The sequence below is a fragment of the Octopus bimaculoides genome, chromosome 11 (genome assembly GCF_046866305.1).
Source record: "Octopus bimaculoides isolate indiv1 chromosome 11, ASM4686630v1, whole genome shotgun sequence".
In the NCBI taxonomy this organism is placed as follows: domain Eukaryota; kingdom Metazoa; phylum Mollusca; class Cephalopoda; order Octopoda; family Octopodidae; genus Octopus; species Octopus bimaculoides.
The window spans coordinates 68,592,916-68,611,264 of NC_142938.1; the positions used below are offsets into that span (position 1 = coordinate 68,592,916).

The window sequence follows — 18,349 nt, forward strand, 5'->3', positions numbered from 1 at the left end:
ACTATATGTATATATATATATATATATATACACGCGCGCACTAATACGCACAACTGCATTGACGTGCACGCCCAGAATATACATGCATACAAGTATACACACAGGCACATGCATACAAGTATATACACGCACACATATATACTCTTCGATACATATTCTTGCATATATTCACCCACACAAAATGTACAGACTTCCCTTTATATATATATGTATAATGTATTGCCACAATCATCTTTATTAATAATATATATGTTGAATGACATTCGAATTTTCTGACGAAAGTTTTTTTTTTCAAATTTTATTCTTTCGTTAAAGATTTATAGATACAACTGTGAGAATATATGCACGTATCTATGTAAGATCTGCCTCAATACTGTACGTAACTGATAGCAAAAATCGTGTTGGTCTTTTCGATAAAACATCAAGAAAAAAATTGCATGGAAATCTTTCCATTAGAACCAAACAAAGCAACATAGTCGTTCAGCCACGTCTTACAGAAAGAATTCTTGGAATTATATACAGTTGATGGGAAATTTTATTGAAATATCTGAAAAGAGATTAACAGACTGACAAGCAAATGCTAGATTCGTTTCAGAAAAATTGAGTATTGACGAAATCTTGTCTTCATTAAGTAGACCAAGTCTATAGGTTCTTTTTACGCCATACTTTTGAGCAAAGGCGAAATGGTTTCGCTGAAGCTAGGAAGTAAATCCAGGATAAAAAGACATTTCCAGAATAATAACATACCATTCCACCAAAAAGGAAGGCTGTCAAATGATTTCGATAGATTTATTAACATATTAAAATCCTCTATTTCACCTCAGTGTGTACATATATATCTACATTGAATCAACCGATCGCCCATATTTTACCTCGATTCAATTAAGTCTTCAGAGAGCAGCTATTTTTTAAATTATCTTTTGAAAATTAATTTCTTGTTAATAGTATTGTAAATTATCATCTATTTCCCCTTAAGCATTTACTAATAAATACTTTAGTCCTTAAGGGATATATATATATTTATTTATATAAGGGCATTACTATACAAGAATGCCTCACGCTATGAGGGACTCTAAGGTCAAACTACCATAATAAACACATTTAATGTGTTTATTATGGTAGTTTGACCTTAGAGTCCCTCATAGCGTGAGGCATTCTTGTATAATAATGCCCTTATATAAATATATTTTGGGGAATAAATGATGGATTTTTTTCCCTTATGAGGTTTTTTTCACGCTAGCTACTTGATAAATTCTTGAAAAAGAATTCATCCTATTATTGAATTTATATATATATATTTATATATATATATATATATATATATATATATATATATATATATATATATATATATATAAACATCCAATCTGTGTGGTGAAGCCTTGACATGTCTTCAATCTTCTAATTCAGTCTATAGCTTGAACATACAGAAATCAGATTTTGTTAATTCTAGCACTGATTACATATTAAATATGTATATATTATTGGTGAGACCATATAATATTTCAGCTTTCACCCATAAAAATAAAAATCAAAGGTAGATATTAAAGAAATTATTCGACGACAATATATATATCTTTGCCAAACGTCCATAGCGAGCAGAAACCTGTGATATATGGCTAGCTCAGAATACTTCGATTTCTCGCTGTTTACAACTCTAATATACGGACAAAGGGGATGTTTTTTTGTTTTTAAGATAATGAAAACATATATATAAAGTGTATACTTACGTAAAACTAAATAATAAGCACATATGGACGGCAAATCCAACCCAGCAAACAGAACAAGTTTCGTCAAAACAGTTGCGAATGCGTAACAACGTCGTTTTGTCTTCTTCAACAGTTACCGTTACTTACTCTCGCGAGAACACAACACGTTACGAGACTACTTACACCTCTCGCCGCCCCTCCCCTCCTCCTCCTCATGTCGGCTTTTGTTGTTGTTGTTGTTGTTTCATTTTTTTTATTTCTTTACACCACCCCGCCAAATGTCTGCCAAGACGCCGTTGACCCTTGTCTCTGTAGAATCAGACACTGAGCTCCCATAAATGTAGAATACGTAAATGTCCTATTACCGAGTGTATGTAAATGTATACATATATATAAATCACATATACGCATCTTTTATATATGTATAAATATTTGAGTATGTATTTATATATATATATATATATATATATATTTATATATACGTATATATATATTAAATATACCTATATATGCACATATATACATTTATATATGTGCGTTATATACATTTACATATTTGTGTGTGTGCATGTATGTATGTACGTTTGGTGTTGACTGTCGAAAAAAGAGTACTCAATACCATATTAGAGAATAATATATTTCATTTTAGTCGATTCAGTCTCTTGCTACACTGAATATATGCATACATATACGCCTGCATATATGTATACATATATGCGTATGTGTGTATACATATGTACGTATGTATGCGTGCGGACAAAGACAAACGAGAGAAATAGTAGAACTCAATACTTGAAGTGACGTGTATACAGCTTTATTGGCTGATGAGTTACAATGACCGAAGGCCCTTGAGTTTTGTGCTCATGAAATTGAACGAAACTCTAGACTCTTGAGTCACAGTAGCTCTTCAGCTAATATGTGTATATATTTATATTTATCTATGTATAACAGCAATATCAAAGATTTTTTTGGAATCAAGCATCTTATTGCTGTCTAATTATTGATTTCTTTGTACATGCATAACATTCAAGATTTATCATGGAAGCCGAATGAGACTGAGCATTACTAATGAGGTCATCTGTGAGCTAGTACGAAGTGAAATAGCAACATCTGGGAATGGGAGCCAGCTTGTTGTCTTGGTTCCCCGCAAGTATATTTTAATGGCGCTCGTCATTTATTGCTATTAAAGGAAGACAAAAACAATATTTATACTACATGCATTACGTAAATTTTTTTTTTTTTTTAATTGTTGGCATTGGTCGGCCATCAAATGAACGATGTTTGTATTTCAATGTTGTCAGCATTAATTTAACACAACATCCAGTAAAATGTTTTCCCTATATAAAAGGAGGGGCTTTGTATTCTCATTTGTTTATGCAATTGTTAGCAGACTAAAATATTCCATGTGTATCGAAAAAGCTATAATCAATGGAACAACATACGAAATACATCTTTGAAACGGTAATTGGTCGAACAAGCTAAAACCTTTTTATTATGTGTTCAAGAAAGATATTTAAAAAAATCTCGGCCAATCTTGTTATTTAAAATAGTTTATATGTTTCGGTATTTTCATTAAAATATTGCTCAAGAAACAAGAACGCTTGCAGGTTACCCACCAACATCAACAAGCAATGTTTTGGACTACTGTTTGAAATTAGATTGCCTAACATTGTGAGACATTAGCATACAAGTGCTTAGATCCCGAAGACCAATTGTTATATATATGTAACATATCTACTATTAGCTTTGTGCACATGTCGAGTCGGCTACGTTTGTGACACCCAAGATTCTGAATTTTCGTAACCAGAGCTTGAGTGCTACAATGGATTGCTCAAAAGACTATCCATTATTTTATAAAACACGAAATACAGTAACAGAACTGTCCGTCTATGGTAAGGAATAATTTGGATTTTTTTAATGTGGTAAATGAAATACCATTTTCTCTACGATAAAATGGTCTTCAGGATTTCCCAAAAAGTGACTACAAAGACCATGTGCCCAACTGACAATTGTTGTTATATATCTTGTAAATGGTTAGTGAAATCAGTTGTAGCATATTTTTGCAGCTTATGCACAATATTGGTTTTATTATAAGTAATTGCATTCGAAGTTCAAATTCAAATTGAAAAATTAAAAATTTTAACGCTTTTTGTTAGAATATTCTAATCCAAATAGTAATGAAAAATAAATATACGGTAGCCCAAACGTCCTACAATTTATACATCATTTCTTACTTTATAGTTTTGTTGCTATATATCTATTTCTGACAATTTGATTGATGTATATATATTTCTGCAAGCAAAGAGGGTATAATGGGGATGTTACGGGTTCCAGACTATGTAAATTTGGAAGTTAAGAAAATCCTAATAAACAAAGGAAAACGAAAAAAAAATTATAAATAGTACGGATTACTTGAAATGTTTGATATGTGAATTTTTCAAATAAAATTTATTTATTTTACTCCTGCACCACACAAAAGTTACATAATGAGATTTCTAGACAAAATCAACTTTTGACACGAATTTTCTTTGCTTTAGAACAAAAATAACAGTTGGAAAACTCGTGTACCAGTGTGCCACAATTTAAGTACTAGTTATCCCGGCTTCCGCTGACCGTATTTGCAGAAATAGTACTCTATTTTGTCATATCAATCCGCAAATTTTGCCGTTTAATTTAATGTAGCTTTTCTGTTTTAGTTAATTATTTAAAAAAATAAAAACGAAACCAATTTAGAAAAATAATTGATTTTAAAAGTTTTATTAATTATTGCTTTTTTAATCTTGCAAAAGCAGCAAATAAATGTGGACGTAGTTTACCAAGCGCACTGACATCATTTAGCTGAGTTGTCAAACAAGCCCAATATTCAGGCAAATTGAGGTGGACAACAAGCGTGACTTTTTAAAAAGAGTTCGATTTAGCGAAGTGAGGGGAAATATTTTATTTATTCAGGGGGGAAAAGTTTTTCTAGTGTTTGTAAATATAATTTCGAAATCCTAAGCAACAAGAAGATGGTTTTAGCCGATAAAAGCTCAGACGATATACGGAACGGTCGACGCTCTCGTTGTGGGAGTCCTAATGGACAAATATCTGATGATAGCAGTGCTGCTGATGATTCTGATCACGGTGAGTTAGTTCACTTTAAGGGTCTTTCTTCATCTTTATCCTTATTTTCACTACTGTATGTCCTTTAAGAGACCAGAAATATCGATTTCAATAATATTTACTTACTAGTTTGCTCCCCCCTTTTTTTTCATCTTCTAGAGAGTGGCATGAGAGTTGGAGAGGAATACCAAGCTAGAATTCCCGATTCATGTATATCAGGTAAGCAGCTTCTTTGTTTCGTCTTTTTCTTCTTGTCTTCGAGAGCCTAGTGAAGGGCTCAAATGCCACCTTGCTCTGTGAAGGATTTTGTTAGGGGGGGGGGGGAAACACATGTTCTCTCTTCTGCTCACCTAGCCCTCTCTCAATTCCAATCGTGGCCCAATAAAACTCGTTTGTAGTTCGCAGCAATTCTCTTTATTTTTATCTTCTTCATAACTCATTGATTTTTTTTTCACTTTACACTTCCCTTATCCCGAATTCCAAGTCCATCTTTTACCAACCAACCAACCTAACCATCCATTTAAAGCCATTTCGTCAACACGTAGCATCTTCACGTTAACTTTCTCAACTTTCCCCCTCCTTTGTGTTTGATTCCTTACTCGTGTAGCTTTATTACTATTTATCTCCTTAAAGGGGGGGAAATTTACAACAAAAAAAAAAAGAATAATAATTCCCATGTTTCCTGCTTTTTTTACTTGTCGATTTCAACAGAATCTGACCTGCTACCCCCTCCCAACCCTTCGTCATCCCCTTAACGTATTTCTCACATTGAATATCTGTTTAACCCCTCGACCACTCAGTCGGTGCTCCTTGCTTCAACATGAACACTGACCTATAATTCAAGCAAACAAAACCACTTGGGAGTCGATTTGAAAAAAAAAGAAAATATCCTCATGTTTCCGACAATTTCGTCCAAAACCCTTAAAAGGAATCTGTTTTAATTCCAGTTCCTTTCATCCCCCCCCCCGCCGTTTTCTCTTCCAGCCTGTTTTGTCTCTTCTTGTTTTTCAAAATTTCGAGTTTTCTCTATTTAATAATATTAATAATAAAACAAAAAAAAAAAAAACCATCCAGATCTAAACAACTGTTTACCTTTCCGGCTCGGAAAGAATTTTGCACTACAAAAGATATGTAGCCTCAATATATGTGTTTGTGTTATGCTAAAAGGAAAATTTGTTTTTGAATTATAATTGTATAAAATCGATCTCACTACAAAGAACATTTTTAAATGGCATTTAGTTTTGACAAATGTACGCATCCGTCCTATAGCGATGTCGAACTTTCACATCGAATAATTATCGAACTATTTTGTTTCTCTCCCAACTTCCTAACAATCGTGAATTCGTTTCTTTTATTTATAAAGCTTTCATCCTTTATTTAGTGATGCAGATGGAGTTTTTTAAGATGAGTTTTTTTTGCAATCTTTGTTATACGTGTCATTTTTAATCCAGCGTGCAAATAGAAGCGCGAATATCCTTCCATACTTTTTGGACTTCGAACAGAAAATGTCTCACGTAGGAGAACTGTTTCTACCTTGTGAATCAAAATCTATTACTTAAAAAAAAAGAAGAAAAACTGCAAATTTATATGTATATTAGTTTATAGTTGCATAGTGTTTTGTTATTCTCCTTTAACGACTTTAAGCTAGGTACACCCCCCTCTTTTTTTTTTTTTTTTTTGTAATATTTTAGAAGAGTCGAATCAGTCCTAGAATTATTCGGCGTCAGAATGGATAGTAATTTATAGAGCTTTTGTGATTAGTGTATGGACTTTCTTTACTAATATTTTCCTTCTTTATATATATCAAAAGATAGACGCTTATACATGGCTTTGACACTAGAACACTGCTCATCCCTAGAAACAATCATTTTGCTGCTAGGTCTAATTAATTTCCTATGGCGACTCCATATTCTTCACAGGCAGAATGTAAAGCAAACGCTGTGTTTCCTTTTCAAGATCTGAAAGTATTTCAACCTTGGGCGAACACACAGTACAAACTATGTCCTACTTTATGTGAAATAAATGAAGTTCTTATCTCATCTCTCTAGTTGCAGAAGGCTTAGATACTTAATTCTACTTGGCTCAGTGTATGTAACAAGCTGGAGATAATCCTTGCGGAGAAAGTAAGCTGCGGTAGGCTAGCTTGCTATTCAGGAGTAGCTTTGTCTCACATCCGTTTAACGCCTTTAAAAAAAAGAAAAGGACAAAACCCCCCAAAAAAACTATTTTTAAGCAGCAGTCCGATAACCCATTGTGTAGGTGAAAAGCTTAGCTTTTTGTTCAAATAGCTGGAGCGCCTAGCATTGACTGACTGACGGCTAATAGTATGATGTCCCTACTTCAAACATCGGTCTAGTGTGGGGCAGTGTCCTCTCCATGTCTCGCCTGTGATTACTACTAGGACGAATTATACTCTACTAAACTACTTGAAAGATACCGATTTTTGTTCACTTGTTTCAGTCCAGTTCTTTTACAGAACTACATACACTTTACTTCAGCTCCAATAAGAGGATGTGGGGTTCAGAAAACAGTTAATATTGGTTTCAAATTTTTGCACAAAGCCAGCATGTTCGAGGGAAGGGTAAGTCGATATAATCGACTCCAGTGTTTAACTGGTACTTATTTTATCGATCTCGAAAGGATGAAAAGCAAAGTCGGCCTCGGCGGAATTTGAAGAAAACAGTTAATATTCTAAGTGGTCGGCAGTTTTCCGAGTGGTTTCGAATTAAGCACTCTTGCATTACTTGAATTTTCTTTTTGTTCGTCTTCCATCCGAAACTCTACATAGTAATGCCGTGTGTATCTGAGTTTAGTATACATAACAATGAAAACAGCCTTTCACTATAATTGAGGTTTTGTGATATTTTTTTTATGTGTAATCGCACGGAGCCATGTCATTCCCCTGGTGTTATACATACAACCAACTCGCTCGGCTTTACGTTTTGAGTTCAAATTCCACCAAGGTTGACTTTGTCGATGAAATAAGTACCGATTTCAAGCCTAATGCCTATAGTAGAAAGGATTATTTATTACTATTATCGAGAGCGGTGTTTGATAGAATCGTTGGGGTGGAGACGGAGTATATGTAATCTGGGTATACCCACCCTTTTAAATTTTTTTTTTTTTTTACGGAATCCTATGTTTCAGACCATGGAGAATCCGATTCAGGAAAAAAATTTTCAAAAATCTCAATTTCAAAATTTCGACCCCCCCCCCCCCCCCCCGGTTTTTATATAGATCCACAGGGTAAACCTAACCCTAACCCTAACACTAGTTTTGTGAGATTTGGCTGTTATTTCTAGCATGTAAATAACCTGCTTGGTGGGGGAGTGGAATTGAAATTTTTCAAAAATTGTTTTTTCAGAATCGGAATCTCCATAGCCTAAAACGTGGGCTTCCGTAAAAAAAATTAATAAATAAGGGGGGGAAAGGTTCAGATTACATATAGTGCATCTCTACCATCGTTGGAGCGGCGGACGTACATGATTGCAGTGTTTAGTTGCTTCTCTGAGTTCCAGTTGGGATTAAAACATCAGTGTAGCGAATCGACTTTTCCTTTCCAGCCCGGTAAAATCGGTTCAGTATTAAGGTAGTGAAATAAACCGCTTGTACCCTTCTCGCTATTGTTCCTTAGAAAGTATGGAATGGTAAAATCTTGAGAGCGTCTGATAAAATGCCTTGCAGTATTTGTTTCGGCCCTTCACGCTGCGGTCGACTTTTCTGTTCATCGTGACGGGATCGATAAAATAAAGTACCAGTCGAGTACTAAGGACAATTTTATTGACTAACCCACCCCTAACAGCTTTGTGTCTGTTAGAAACGATATCTTTTAAGGAATCGCAGAATCACGAGTTCAAAACCCTCAGTCGATATGTTCGATTTTTCGTTCCCTCCTCCTAGATTTATACACACACACACACACACATACACACACGCGTGTGTACGCGCGCGTACTTATTTTTGGAAAAACTCAATCATGTAATCGAAAATTGGGTGCTTGAATTCTTTATTTCTGTCACATTGCTGGTAACAACGGTTATTTCCCTCCAGTCTTTCCTTAATTTGTAATTAGGACTCGTTGACATAGCTATGTAAAGTTCGCTTTGTGATAAAGTGGTTTGGGACTGTTCTACTTCGCGGTATCTTACCATAAGCATCTAGTCGGCGCAGGTCGTGAACGAGAACAGTGCAGAAGCCTGTCGGATTGGATTGTCCCTACGATTGTGGAGTAGACTTAATGCATCTCTCCGTTTATGATGACCACCTGACTTCTGAGTGGCTTTAAGTTCCCAGTGTTGCAAACTTTCGGACCGGGTTTCCGATATGAGAATAATTTAATCAATTTTCATTACTTTCTACCGTAGTGGGAGTTGCTTCCTCTTTTCTACCAAGAGTCTCTGGCTCTAAAAAGGTCACGGGCACAACTTTCCTCCAATATGAAAAACATTGCAAGTGAAAGGTATTACAATGTCAAGTGGTCAACAACAGTCACTAATCTGCAAAAGGATTAAAGATTAGTGACACCGAAATTGACACCCACCCCACCTCTCTCTCTCTTACGCCTATGTGATTTGTTTCTGACAAAATATTGATTGCTCAACGATCTATCTAAGGGATTAAATTCTTTCTATATTTATACAAAATGGTATTCTTAAATCTTGGAGAGGGCGCTGGATGACAGAATTGGTAGAGCGTTATGAAATATATTTTGTGTAGGTTTGTCCCTTTACGTTATGGTTTTTAAATCCCGCAATTGTCGGCTGTGTTCTGATAAAATAAGTGTCAGTTACAGAAAAGGATATAATCGATTAATATTTCTCCCTTTTAGTGTTGTGTCTGTTAGAAATCATTCTTAATTTCAATCAGCTACCTTACCTATCGTACATGCGTGACGTCTCGGTTCTAGCATTTTATTTCTGTACGTTTCCTAACGATGACTCACGGTTTAAAACTATAACTTGTTGACATCGTGTTCGTATCGGTGAAATAAGAAACAATTAGAAACCTTTTAGTTTTTATTTGCCTTGATCTGAAAGAAATTCCTAGTTTTGGTATTGTTAACCAAGTGTTTCAATTCAGGGAATTTGTTGTTTGCAGATTCTTTGATTCGGTGTGTGTGTGTGTGTTTGGTTTGGTAACTCTTTGAATATAAGCCTATTGATTTGGCCCTTCTTCCTATGACTCCATTCCAATTCCATATAGCCTGATATTACTTGTGATATTATACGATTCTATAGAATTCCCTTTCCTTGTTTTACCGGGGTTTATTCCCAATCAAACAGACTAATATTAAAAAGAATTGTGGCTGTGAGAATATATATATGTATGCGCATATATGCATATGCATGTATATATGTATGTGTGTATATCTGTATGCATTGTGTCTGTACATATATGTATCAAGATAGGAGTCAAAGTTCCTGAGCCATAGTCTCATGTGGTCGCCTTCCCAGATTCTGTAGTGTATCTATTCTTCCACTGTATGGAATGCCGGTCTGTTGCTGGACCACTCGGTTTTGCCAGCTGAGTGGACTGGAGCAATGTGAAATGAAGCATCACCTGGCCCAGGAATTGAAATCACTATCTTACAATCATGAGTTGAAGACCCTAACAGCTAAGCCACGTGCCTCTACATGTGTTTCTATACATACTATATATGCATACACATGTGTTTATGTCTATATGTATAGATATGTGTCTATGTATATAAATATGTATACATATACCTATGTATACCTGATGACAGGAAGATGACTGACTATTGCCCTTGCAAAATGACAGCAATGCCTGTGCTTAAGGTTATTGCACCTGTTGTCAGCTTTATTCTGGCTTGCATCTACATCTTCTGTGCTCATCCTTAGTGCCTATCTACTCAACTAGGCTTTGGAAAGTTGTCTTGCTGCTGATAGTGCAATCTAAAATCTTAGGTCCAATAAGGCTTGCACGACACCTCGTAGATCTTTCCGTCCTATTGATATGATCCAGAAACCAGCTGAAGCAAGATATTCAGTGCCGATATTGGTTGCAGACTTGGGAATGTGGGAGCACCATGATCTAAAGTGCAAGTAAAAGATTCAAAAAAATGTCCAATGCAATTCCTGCATATCCAGTTTTATATCAGAATGTCTTACTCTTGGTTGTATGCCAGACACTAACCTGAAATTTCTGAGGACCTGTGCTATTGCTAGATGGTTGTTGAACCTACACTGGGTTCTTGTTAATCCTGCTGGGTTTCTAGGAACCCTTCTCACCAGACAAATCTAGTGGGAGGTGGGGGCAGTTTAGTCACGGACAACCTGACTATGCATCAGGTTGTACTGGATTCCATAATACCAGTAACACTCATGAGACCTCACAAGTAACCTGACATGTGTACCTATGGATATATATACACACACACACGTGTATACATAAGAAATATACATTTATGTATATATCTGTTGGGGTATGTGGATGTATGTATGTACATGTATATATATATATATAGACACACACACACACATGTACATTTGTATGTATGTATGTGTGTGTGTGTGTATATACAGAATAGTATTTTAGTAATAACTTTAGTCAGAAGAAATAAAGGAATTCTTCCTTATTTCATTTATATAGAAGTACAGAAAGTCTTTGTATTTTCCAAAGAAATGAAATAAAATGAATTAAAGTTGATATTTATATCTAAAATTTATTCATCTAGTGCCAAAAGATTTTGTTTCTGTTTCTCTCAATATATGTGTATGCCATCATTATCATTTAATGTCCTTTTTTTTCCATGCTGGTATGGGTTGGACAATGCAACAAGAACAGATGAGCCAGGTTCTTTGATTGCTTTGATATGATTTCTACAACTGGATGCCCTTTCTAATACCAATCCCTTCATAGTGTTCTGGGTGCTTTTTACATGGCACTAAGTTTTCACAAGACCCCTCAACTGAGTGGGATACGGAGTAGAAGAATAAAAAAACTAGGATAGAGGGATGAGCAGGTATATTGGTGTAGGAAGGCGAACTCATCACATACCCCCTCAGGTAGGAGACTCCCTGCTTGATCTGTAGAAAAGGTGTAGGTAGAAATTCCATAAGATGTACCCAGTGTGAGCTATGGACACATAAGAGGTGCAGCAGCATCAAAGGAAGATTAACCGAGAAGACAGCTTTCGTGTGTGGCAGATGCACAGGGGCAATAAACACCACAGATGCTCAGAAAACAGATTCCATTACATGCCAGGGGGAGAAACTAGAAGTAGTTGAAAGCTTCCGCTACCTAGGTGATCAAGTTAGTAGTGGGGGTGGATGCTCAGAGAGTGTTACCACTAGAAGAAGAATAGTCTGGGCAAAGTTTAGAAAACTTCTACTCTTACTGGTGACAAAGGGGCTCTCGCTCAGAGTGAAAGGTAGATTGTACGATGCGTGTGTGTGAACTGCCATGCTTCACGGCAGTGAAACATGGTCCATGACTGCGGAGGACATGCATAGGCTTGAAAGAAATGAAGCTAGCATGATCGGCTGGATGTGTAATGTCAGTGTGCATGCACGACAATGTAAGCGCCCTGAGAGGAATGTTGGACATAAGAAGCATCGGATGTGGTGTGCAGGAGAGATGTTTGTGCTGGTATGGTCATGTACTGCGGATGGATGAGGAGAGCTGTGTGACGAAGTGCCACACCCAAACAGTTGAAGGAATCCGGGGTAGAGGGAGACCCAGGAAGACATGGGATGAGGTGGTCACGCATGACTTTAGAATGTTGGGCCTCACAGAGGCAATGATGAAAGACCGAAACCTCTGGAAATATGCTGTGACTAAGAAGACCCTGCAAATAAAGTGAGTTCACAGCTGTATCCTACACTAGTTTTGCATAATCAGCCCCAGCCCATTCAAAAGTACCTTGGATCGTAGGGCAACTTGCTGTGCTTGAGGAGACCTATTGAGTCAAGTACATGAACGTCAAAATAAAAATCAAATGGAAATTGTAGTTTTGATACCCATGCTGGTGGCACGTAAAAAGCACCAACCGATCGTGGCCATTGCCAGCCTCGTCTGGCTCCTGTGCTGGTGGCACTTAAAAAGCACCCACTACACTCACGGAGTGGGCATTAGGAAGGGCATCCGGCTGTAGAAACACTGCCAGATCAGACTGGAGCCTGGTGCAGCCTCCTGGTTTCCCAGACCCTGGTCGAACCGTCCAACCCCTGCTAGCATGGAAAACGGGCATTAAACGATGATGATATCTATCTATCTATATATATATATATATATATATATATACATACACACACATACAGGTGTATACATGCAAGCATACATACATACATATATATACGTTTTATCTTACTCTCTTGCTCTTTCTCTGTATATGCATAGGACTGAGATATCTAGAGCCTTGCTGTACTTGAGAAGACCTGTTCTTCACAACAGAGCTGTTAATGTTACTCCTCTTGCAAGAGCCCTGTGTGGGCACCATTTAAAGTGCCACATAGCCAGTACCACATAAAAAAGCACTCATGCTGGTCCCATGTAATAGCATCTGTGCTGGTGCCACATAAAAGGCACCCAGCACACTAATAAAGTAGTTGATGTTAGAAAGGGCATCCAACCGAAGAAACCAAGCTGAATAACTTGAACCTGATGCAGCTGTCCTTGCCACTAAGGTCAAACCATCTCACCCATGCCAGCATGGAAAATGGACGTTAGATGATGATTTTATAGACACACACAAACACACACATTCATACATCCATTATCAATAATTTATTTAGCTTATACGTGTTTCCAATAATCTAGCAGAACATGTGTGAGCTAAAGAAATCGTCAATAATGAATCTTTATCCCCCCCCCCTAATATACTCTGTCATTAATACACTGATTGTAATTGGTGTTCTATATCTGATTTACAAGTTGCCCCTATTACAAGGAAAGAACAACATACGGATTACTATTGTAATAATTAGACAGTTTAGTTAACCCCCAGTTCTATTTCTGCAGAGTGCTTTAGTGTAGTTGATTAAACTAACAGTCTAGTCAGTTCACTACATCAGTGGTTACCTTCAGAGATGAACCCCATGTTAAGTGGATTATTGATTTTTTTTTTTTTTGTTCTTATAAAATTAAAAATTTCTGCTGTTGCTTACCTTTTCATTTCTTGCTTGCACACTGTTATTATTATTCCTTTGCAAAATGAATTATATTTACCAACATATCTGATGGTAAAATTGTTTAGTTTTGTATTGTGTTTACCATAGCTGCAATATGTCTGTTCTACCCACCACCATTTAGTATCTGTTCTCCATGCTGGCATGGGTTGGATGTATTGAACTATTTATGTAAATTCATAGATTTCTGACAAATCTAAAACATGTAAAATTTCATAAAAATAAAACAGAAAACAAACCCATTACATTTTGAATTACTTATTAGTGATTCTCTTTTTCGTTTTTTCCATTAATCAATCATTTAGTGTTATATGGGTTGTACTTATCTCACAATATTTCACTACTCATCATGGTATTCTGTTATTTTGTGCATACTGCAGAACTGAAAACTTATGTGTTGTGTCGCTTTTTTTTTCCCCCTTAAAGCTGGATGTCTTTACCATAAACTAATGTTCTTACATTATTGATTTGGTATATATGTCACCAGTACTAGAGAGGTTGCTCAATAAGATGATTCTATTTTCTATTTGTTTTATTTTTTGGCATGGTTTTTACTTGGACCGTTCCCTTTATACTTACTGAAAATTTAAGGGAAATAGTGTGGTATTATGAAGACCTTATAGTGGTGACCTATTTCCATTGTATCAGGGAGACCTTTAGTTACCAAGGGAAGGTGTTACAATAGCAGTTGAACTAACATTAAAATAGGTACAAGTGGGAGATTAACATACCCATTGCAACTGGACTATGTTTTCAAGGTTGCTGGTGAAGGATGAAAGGTTACTTTGCTAAAAGTGGTTGAGAGGGCATACTGTACTGATGTTTCCAAACCCTTTTCCATCTTAAATAAAACAATGAGATAGAGTAAGTTAAATCCTGGAATTAAAATTTACAGTATTCTTAGCTTGGTTATTGAACATATAATTAGTTTTATGTTGTTGGTGTCCCTGATTATATTCCTCTTCATCCCCAGTTCAGATTGATAAGTGCTATCCATTTGAATTGTAATGAATTACAGTTATATAACTATTTTACCAAATTTTAAAACTAAATATTAAGATTTAAAAGAAATATGTTTAAGATGGAAGGTTAATAATAGTATTATTTCATCATTATCATCAAACATCCATATACCTTGCTGGCATGGGTCAGTCATTTTGACAGGATATGGAGAGCCAAAGGGCTGCATCTTGTTCCAGTTTGTTGACTTTGGCATTGTTTCTATGGCTGCATGCTCTTCCTAGTACCAACCACTTTCCAGTTTGTAATGAGTGCTTTCTGTGTGCCTCTAGTGCTAGTGGGATTGCCGAGTAACTTGCAATAATTAAGACTTTAAGATAAAATGGCAAAATAAGTTAATGATTTGAAAAACTTCAGTTAAATGAGATTGTCCATGCAATTAATAGACAAATACTCCCTTTACTGGTATTTAAAATCTGAAAAGAATCATATAAGATAATTCCCTTAAGATCACATATTTTCCTAAAACTTCAATCATGCTGATAGGAGTGGATCTGGTCTTTAAAGTCAACAGGTAAAAACAACTGACATTGTTATGGTTTTATTGGATCTCCTCAGTTGGCAAGAAATGGAGGAAACATAGTAATGTTGGTAATATCTATAATAATAAAAGTGAAATTCTGTCTGTCTGTTTGGGACCCCTGTATCTCAGTCTACATTTTCTCTACATAGACATACTTTTTTGGAATCAGGATGATCCCGGGATTGAAAATCTACCTTGCATTTGGTTCTTGAACATCCAGCATTGGGATCTAATTTAAAAGCATTTGGGTTGGTATTTCTAGCAGGTAAAGCTTAACTGATTCATGCCATCTTGGTTGGTATTTATCAGATGACGTCAGAGATCAAGGGTGAGATAAATGACATTCACTTTGTTAATTTTGTATCAAGATAAGAACTTTGGGACAAATTGGCCAACAATTGGAATTTAACTTGGGACTGGAACAGTAGAATAATTGCATTACAGAATTCTCATCTGTCCTTAACCTCTGATCAAACACCACTGGTGCATATAGTCATACTATTTAGCTCTCTTTAGTTTGGGGCTGCAGACCCAATTAACCCTCCACAGGAGCTAGCTTATAAGTCTGCATGGAGTGCAGCTTTTAAGCTAGTGAATAATGTAACTGAGTAGGGAAATGTCTCGGTACCATTCTACATATTTGAAATACAGTAGGCTTTCATAATGCATTGAAAGTCTTGAATTAATAGACCAGCATAAACTATATAGTTTCCAAAAATCTGACCTGACCTTGTTGCAATTATCTCCTTTATTTTTACATTTTAAACCCTGTTATTGAGAATTTTCTTTTCTGCTAATTACATAGATAATTAAAATTTTAGAACACCGTGTTACATATGCATGTGTGTTTATTGATTTATGTCCAGTTTCTGTAGAGAGATGGATTATGCATTTTGCTAAAAAAAATTCCTGCATGTCTTTATGGCCACACTGTTCTGCTCATCTTATTAACTACTCTGTGTGTGTGTGTGTGTGTACTTGGTAGTGTTTTATGTGACTGGCTTTACTTGTGTTACTAATACTTCTCAGAAAGGCTTGGGTGTTACAACTTTTTTCTAACTTTCAAATTTTAGTTTTTTTTTTGTTTGTTTTGTCTTATATCATTGCTGATGTGGATGCATATTTTATCTTATTTCTCTACATAAATATGAAAACATTAGCAGTTCTTCATTGATCCAATGTAAGTGAGAGCTTTCTATGATTATAGAGAATACGCCAAATATTGAAATTTACTTCCCGTTGTAAAATAGAACTGAAAAAAGTGAAGCTTCAGATTACGTAACTTGTGATTTATTTTAAAATTTTCTATTGTAAAAGGAGACTTTCTTTCTATGTATCCTGACCTCAAGAATTTCCCTAGTTCTGTCATTTTCTTTTAACTTCTAATATTTCAACAGGTTTTTGCAGTAAATCAATTATAATCAACTTCATGAAATTTCCAAGATTAGAAAAATAACTTGTATATACCACAAAATATATTTATTAAAACCAGTCCCACCCCTGCCAGCATAGAAAGGTGGATGAATGTTAAACGATAATGATGATTCTGACAGAAAAGATTAAAACAATAGGCACTGCTTTTCTTTATTTTTCTTCATAGTATATTCTCATATTTAATAACCTGCAAGTTTCATATTTTGTATAATAACCAAAACTTTATTTCTTAACAATGGTATTGTTTAGTCACAGATGAAGTTGGAATTAATAGACTGGAGATCTAAGGCAATTCCAGCCATTATCATTCCAGCTTTATTTCAGACATTGTGTAAAGGACTGTGTTAGCTAATGTGAAATTCTACTTTAAATGGCAGGATACGATTTAGGGAATATTAGGCTGCTATTTCTAGCAGGTTAATCCATCACATAGATTTGCTTAGTTATCAAAATGTCTTAAATATTTATTCATATGTACATATACTGGTTGTTGTCTTCTTTTTGTTATTACTGCTGATATGTAGAAAACTTGACTATAAAATTTCGTTTTTGGATTTTGTACAATGAAGTGTATAAGGTATGTCCCTTATTTTGAGTTGCATTATGGGCTATGTTTATGGTGTTCAACATTTAGCTCCATCATGGGGTGTCGCTATGTTCTGAGTTCAAATTCCGCCGAGGTCAACGTTGCCTTTCATCCTTTTGGGGTTGATAAATTAAGTACCAGTTTTGTACTGGAGTTGATCAAATCGACTGGCCCCCTCTCCCAAAATTTCAGGCCTTGTGCCTATAGTAGAAAAGATTTAGTTACATTGTGGTGTGGCTTGTAAGTAATGTCTAATATTCTACCATACAGTGGGGTGTATAGATATCTGGTATTTAGACTTCATACAGTAGTGTTTTGATTCACTACATTCAACTTCCTTCATCTCCCACTCTCTTTTTGCATTCATGTGAGCTTACCTGGCCATTCACCCTATCCATTCCTGTGTACTACTTCACTTATATACACCACCTTCAAACTTGAGGGTATGCCTGACGCATCCTCATCAACTTCTCTCTTTCCTCTCCTCTCTCTTTTTTTTCTGAGGAGTCGTGTATCTTGTCTACCGTAAAACACCTCTTTCTGTCCTTCCATCACACTCTAGCCTCTCATCACATGGCACAAAACCACCTCCCTCATTACTCCTTTCCCCCAGTTGAAGTGTCTTGCAAAATACTTAGTGACTTCACTGGTGCTGGTCATACATGAAAAGCACCCAATACTCTCTGTAAAGTGATAAGCAGTAAGAAGGGCATCCAGCCATAGAAACTATGCGAAAACAGACAGTAAAGCTTGGCACAGTCATCTGGCTTGTTAATTCCTGTCAAACTGTCCAACCCATGCCAGCATGGAAAGTGGATGTTAAATG

The 18,349-nt window shown here is 35.9% G+C and overlaps 2 protein-coding genes across 11 annotated transcripts in view; one reads left to right on the top strand and one right to left on the bottom strand.

Annotated features, from left to right (window-relative positions):
* LOC106879711 (uncharacterized) overlaps nucleotides 1-1,844 on the bottom strand; it is a 101,968-nt gene extending 100,124 nt beyond the window's left edge. For all 8 annotated transcript variants that reach the window (XR_016243709.1, XR_016243707.1, XR_016243706.1 and 5 more), the window contains exon 1: nucleotides 1,731-1,844. The gene's annotated coding sequence lies outside the window, so the exon portion shown is untranslated. The remainder of the gene's footprint in view (nucleotides 1-1,730) is intronic.
* Nucleotides 1,845-3,454: 1,610 nt separating this feature from the next.
* LOC106879701 (REST corepressor 3) overlaps nucleotides 3,455-18,349 on the top strand; it is a 44,648-nt gene continuing 29,753 nt past the window's right edge. For 2 of the 3 annotated variants that reach the window (XM_014929376.3, XM_014929377.3), the window contains exons 1-2: nucleotides 4,558-4,832; nucleotides 4,971-5,030. In XM_014929376.3, coding sequence (XP_014784862.1) covers nucleotides 4,718-4,832; nucleotides 4,971-5,030 — 175 coding nt within the window. In that variant the 5' untranslated portion in view covers nucleotides 4,558-4,717. Of the gene's footprint in view, nucleotides 3,602-4,557; nucleotides 4,833-4,970; nucleotides 5,031-18,349 lie in introns of those variants that run through there. The other variant, XM_089360312.1, reaches the window with a different exon arrangement.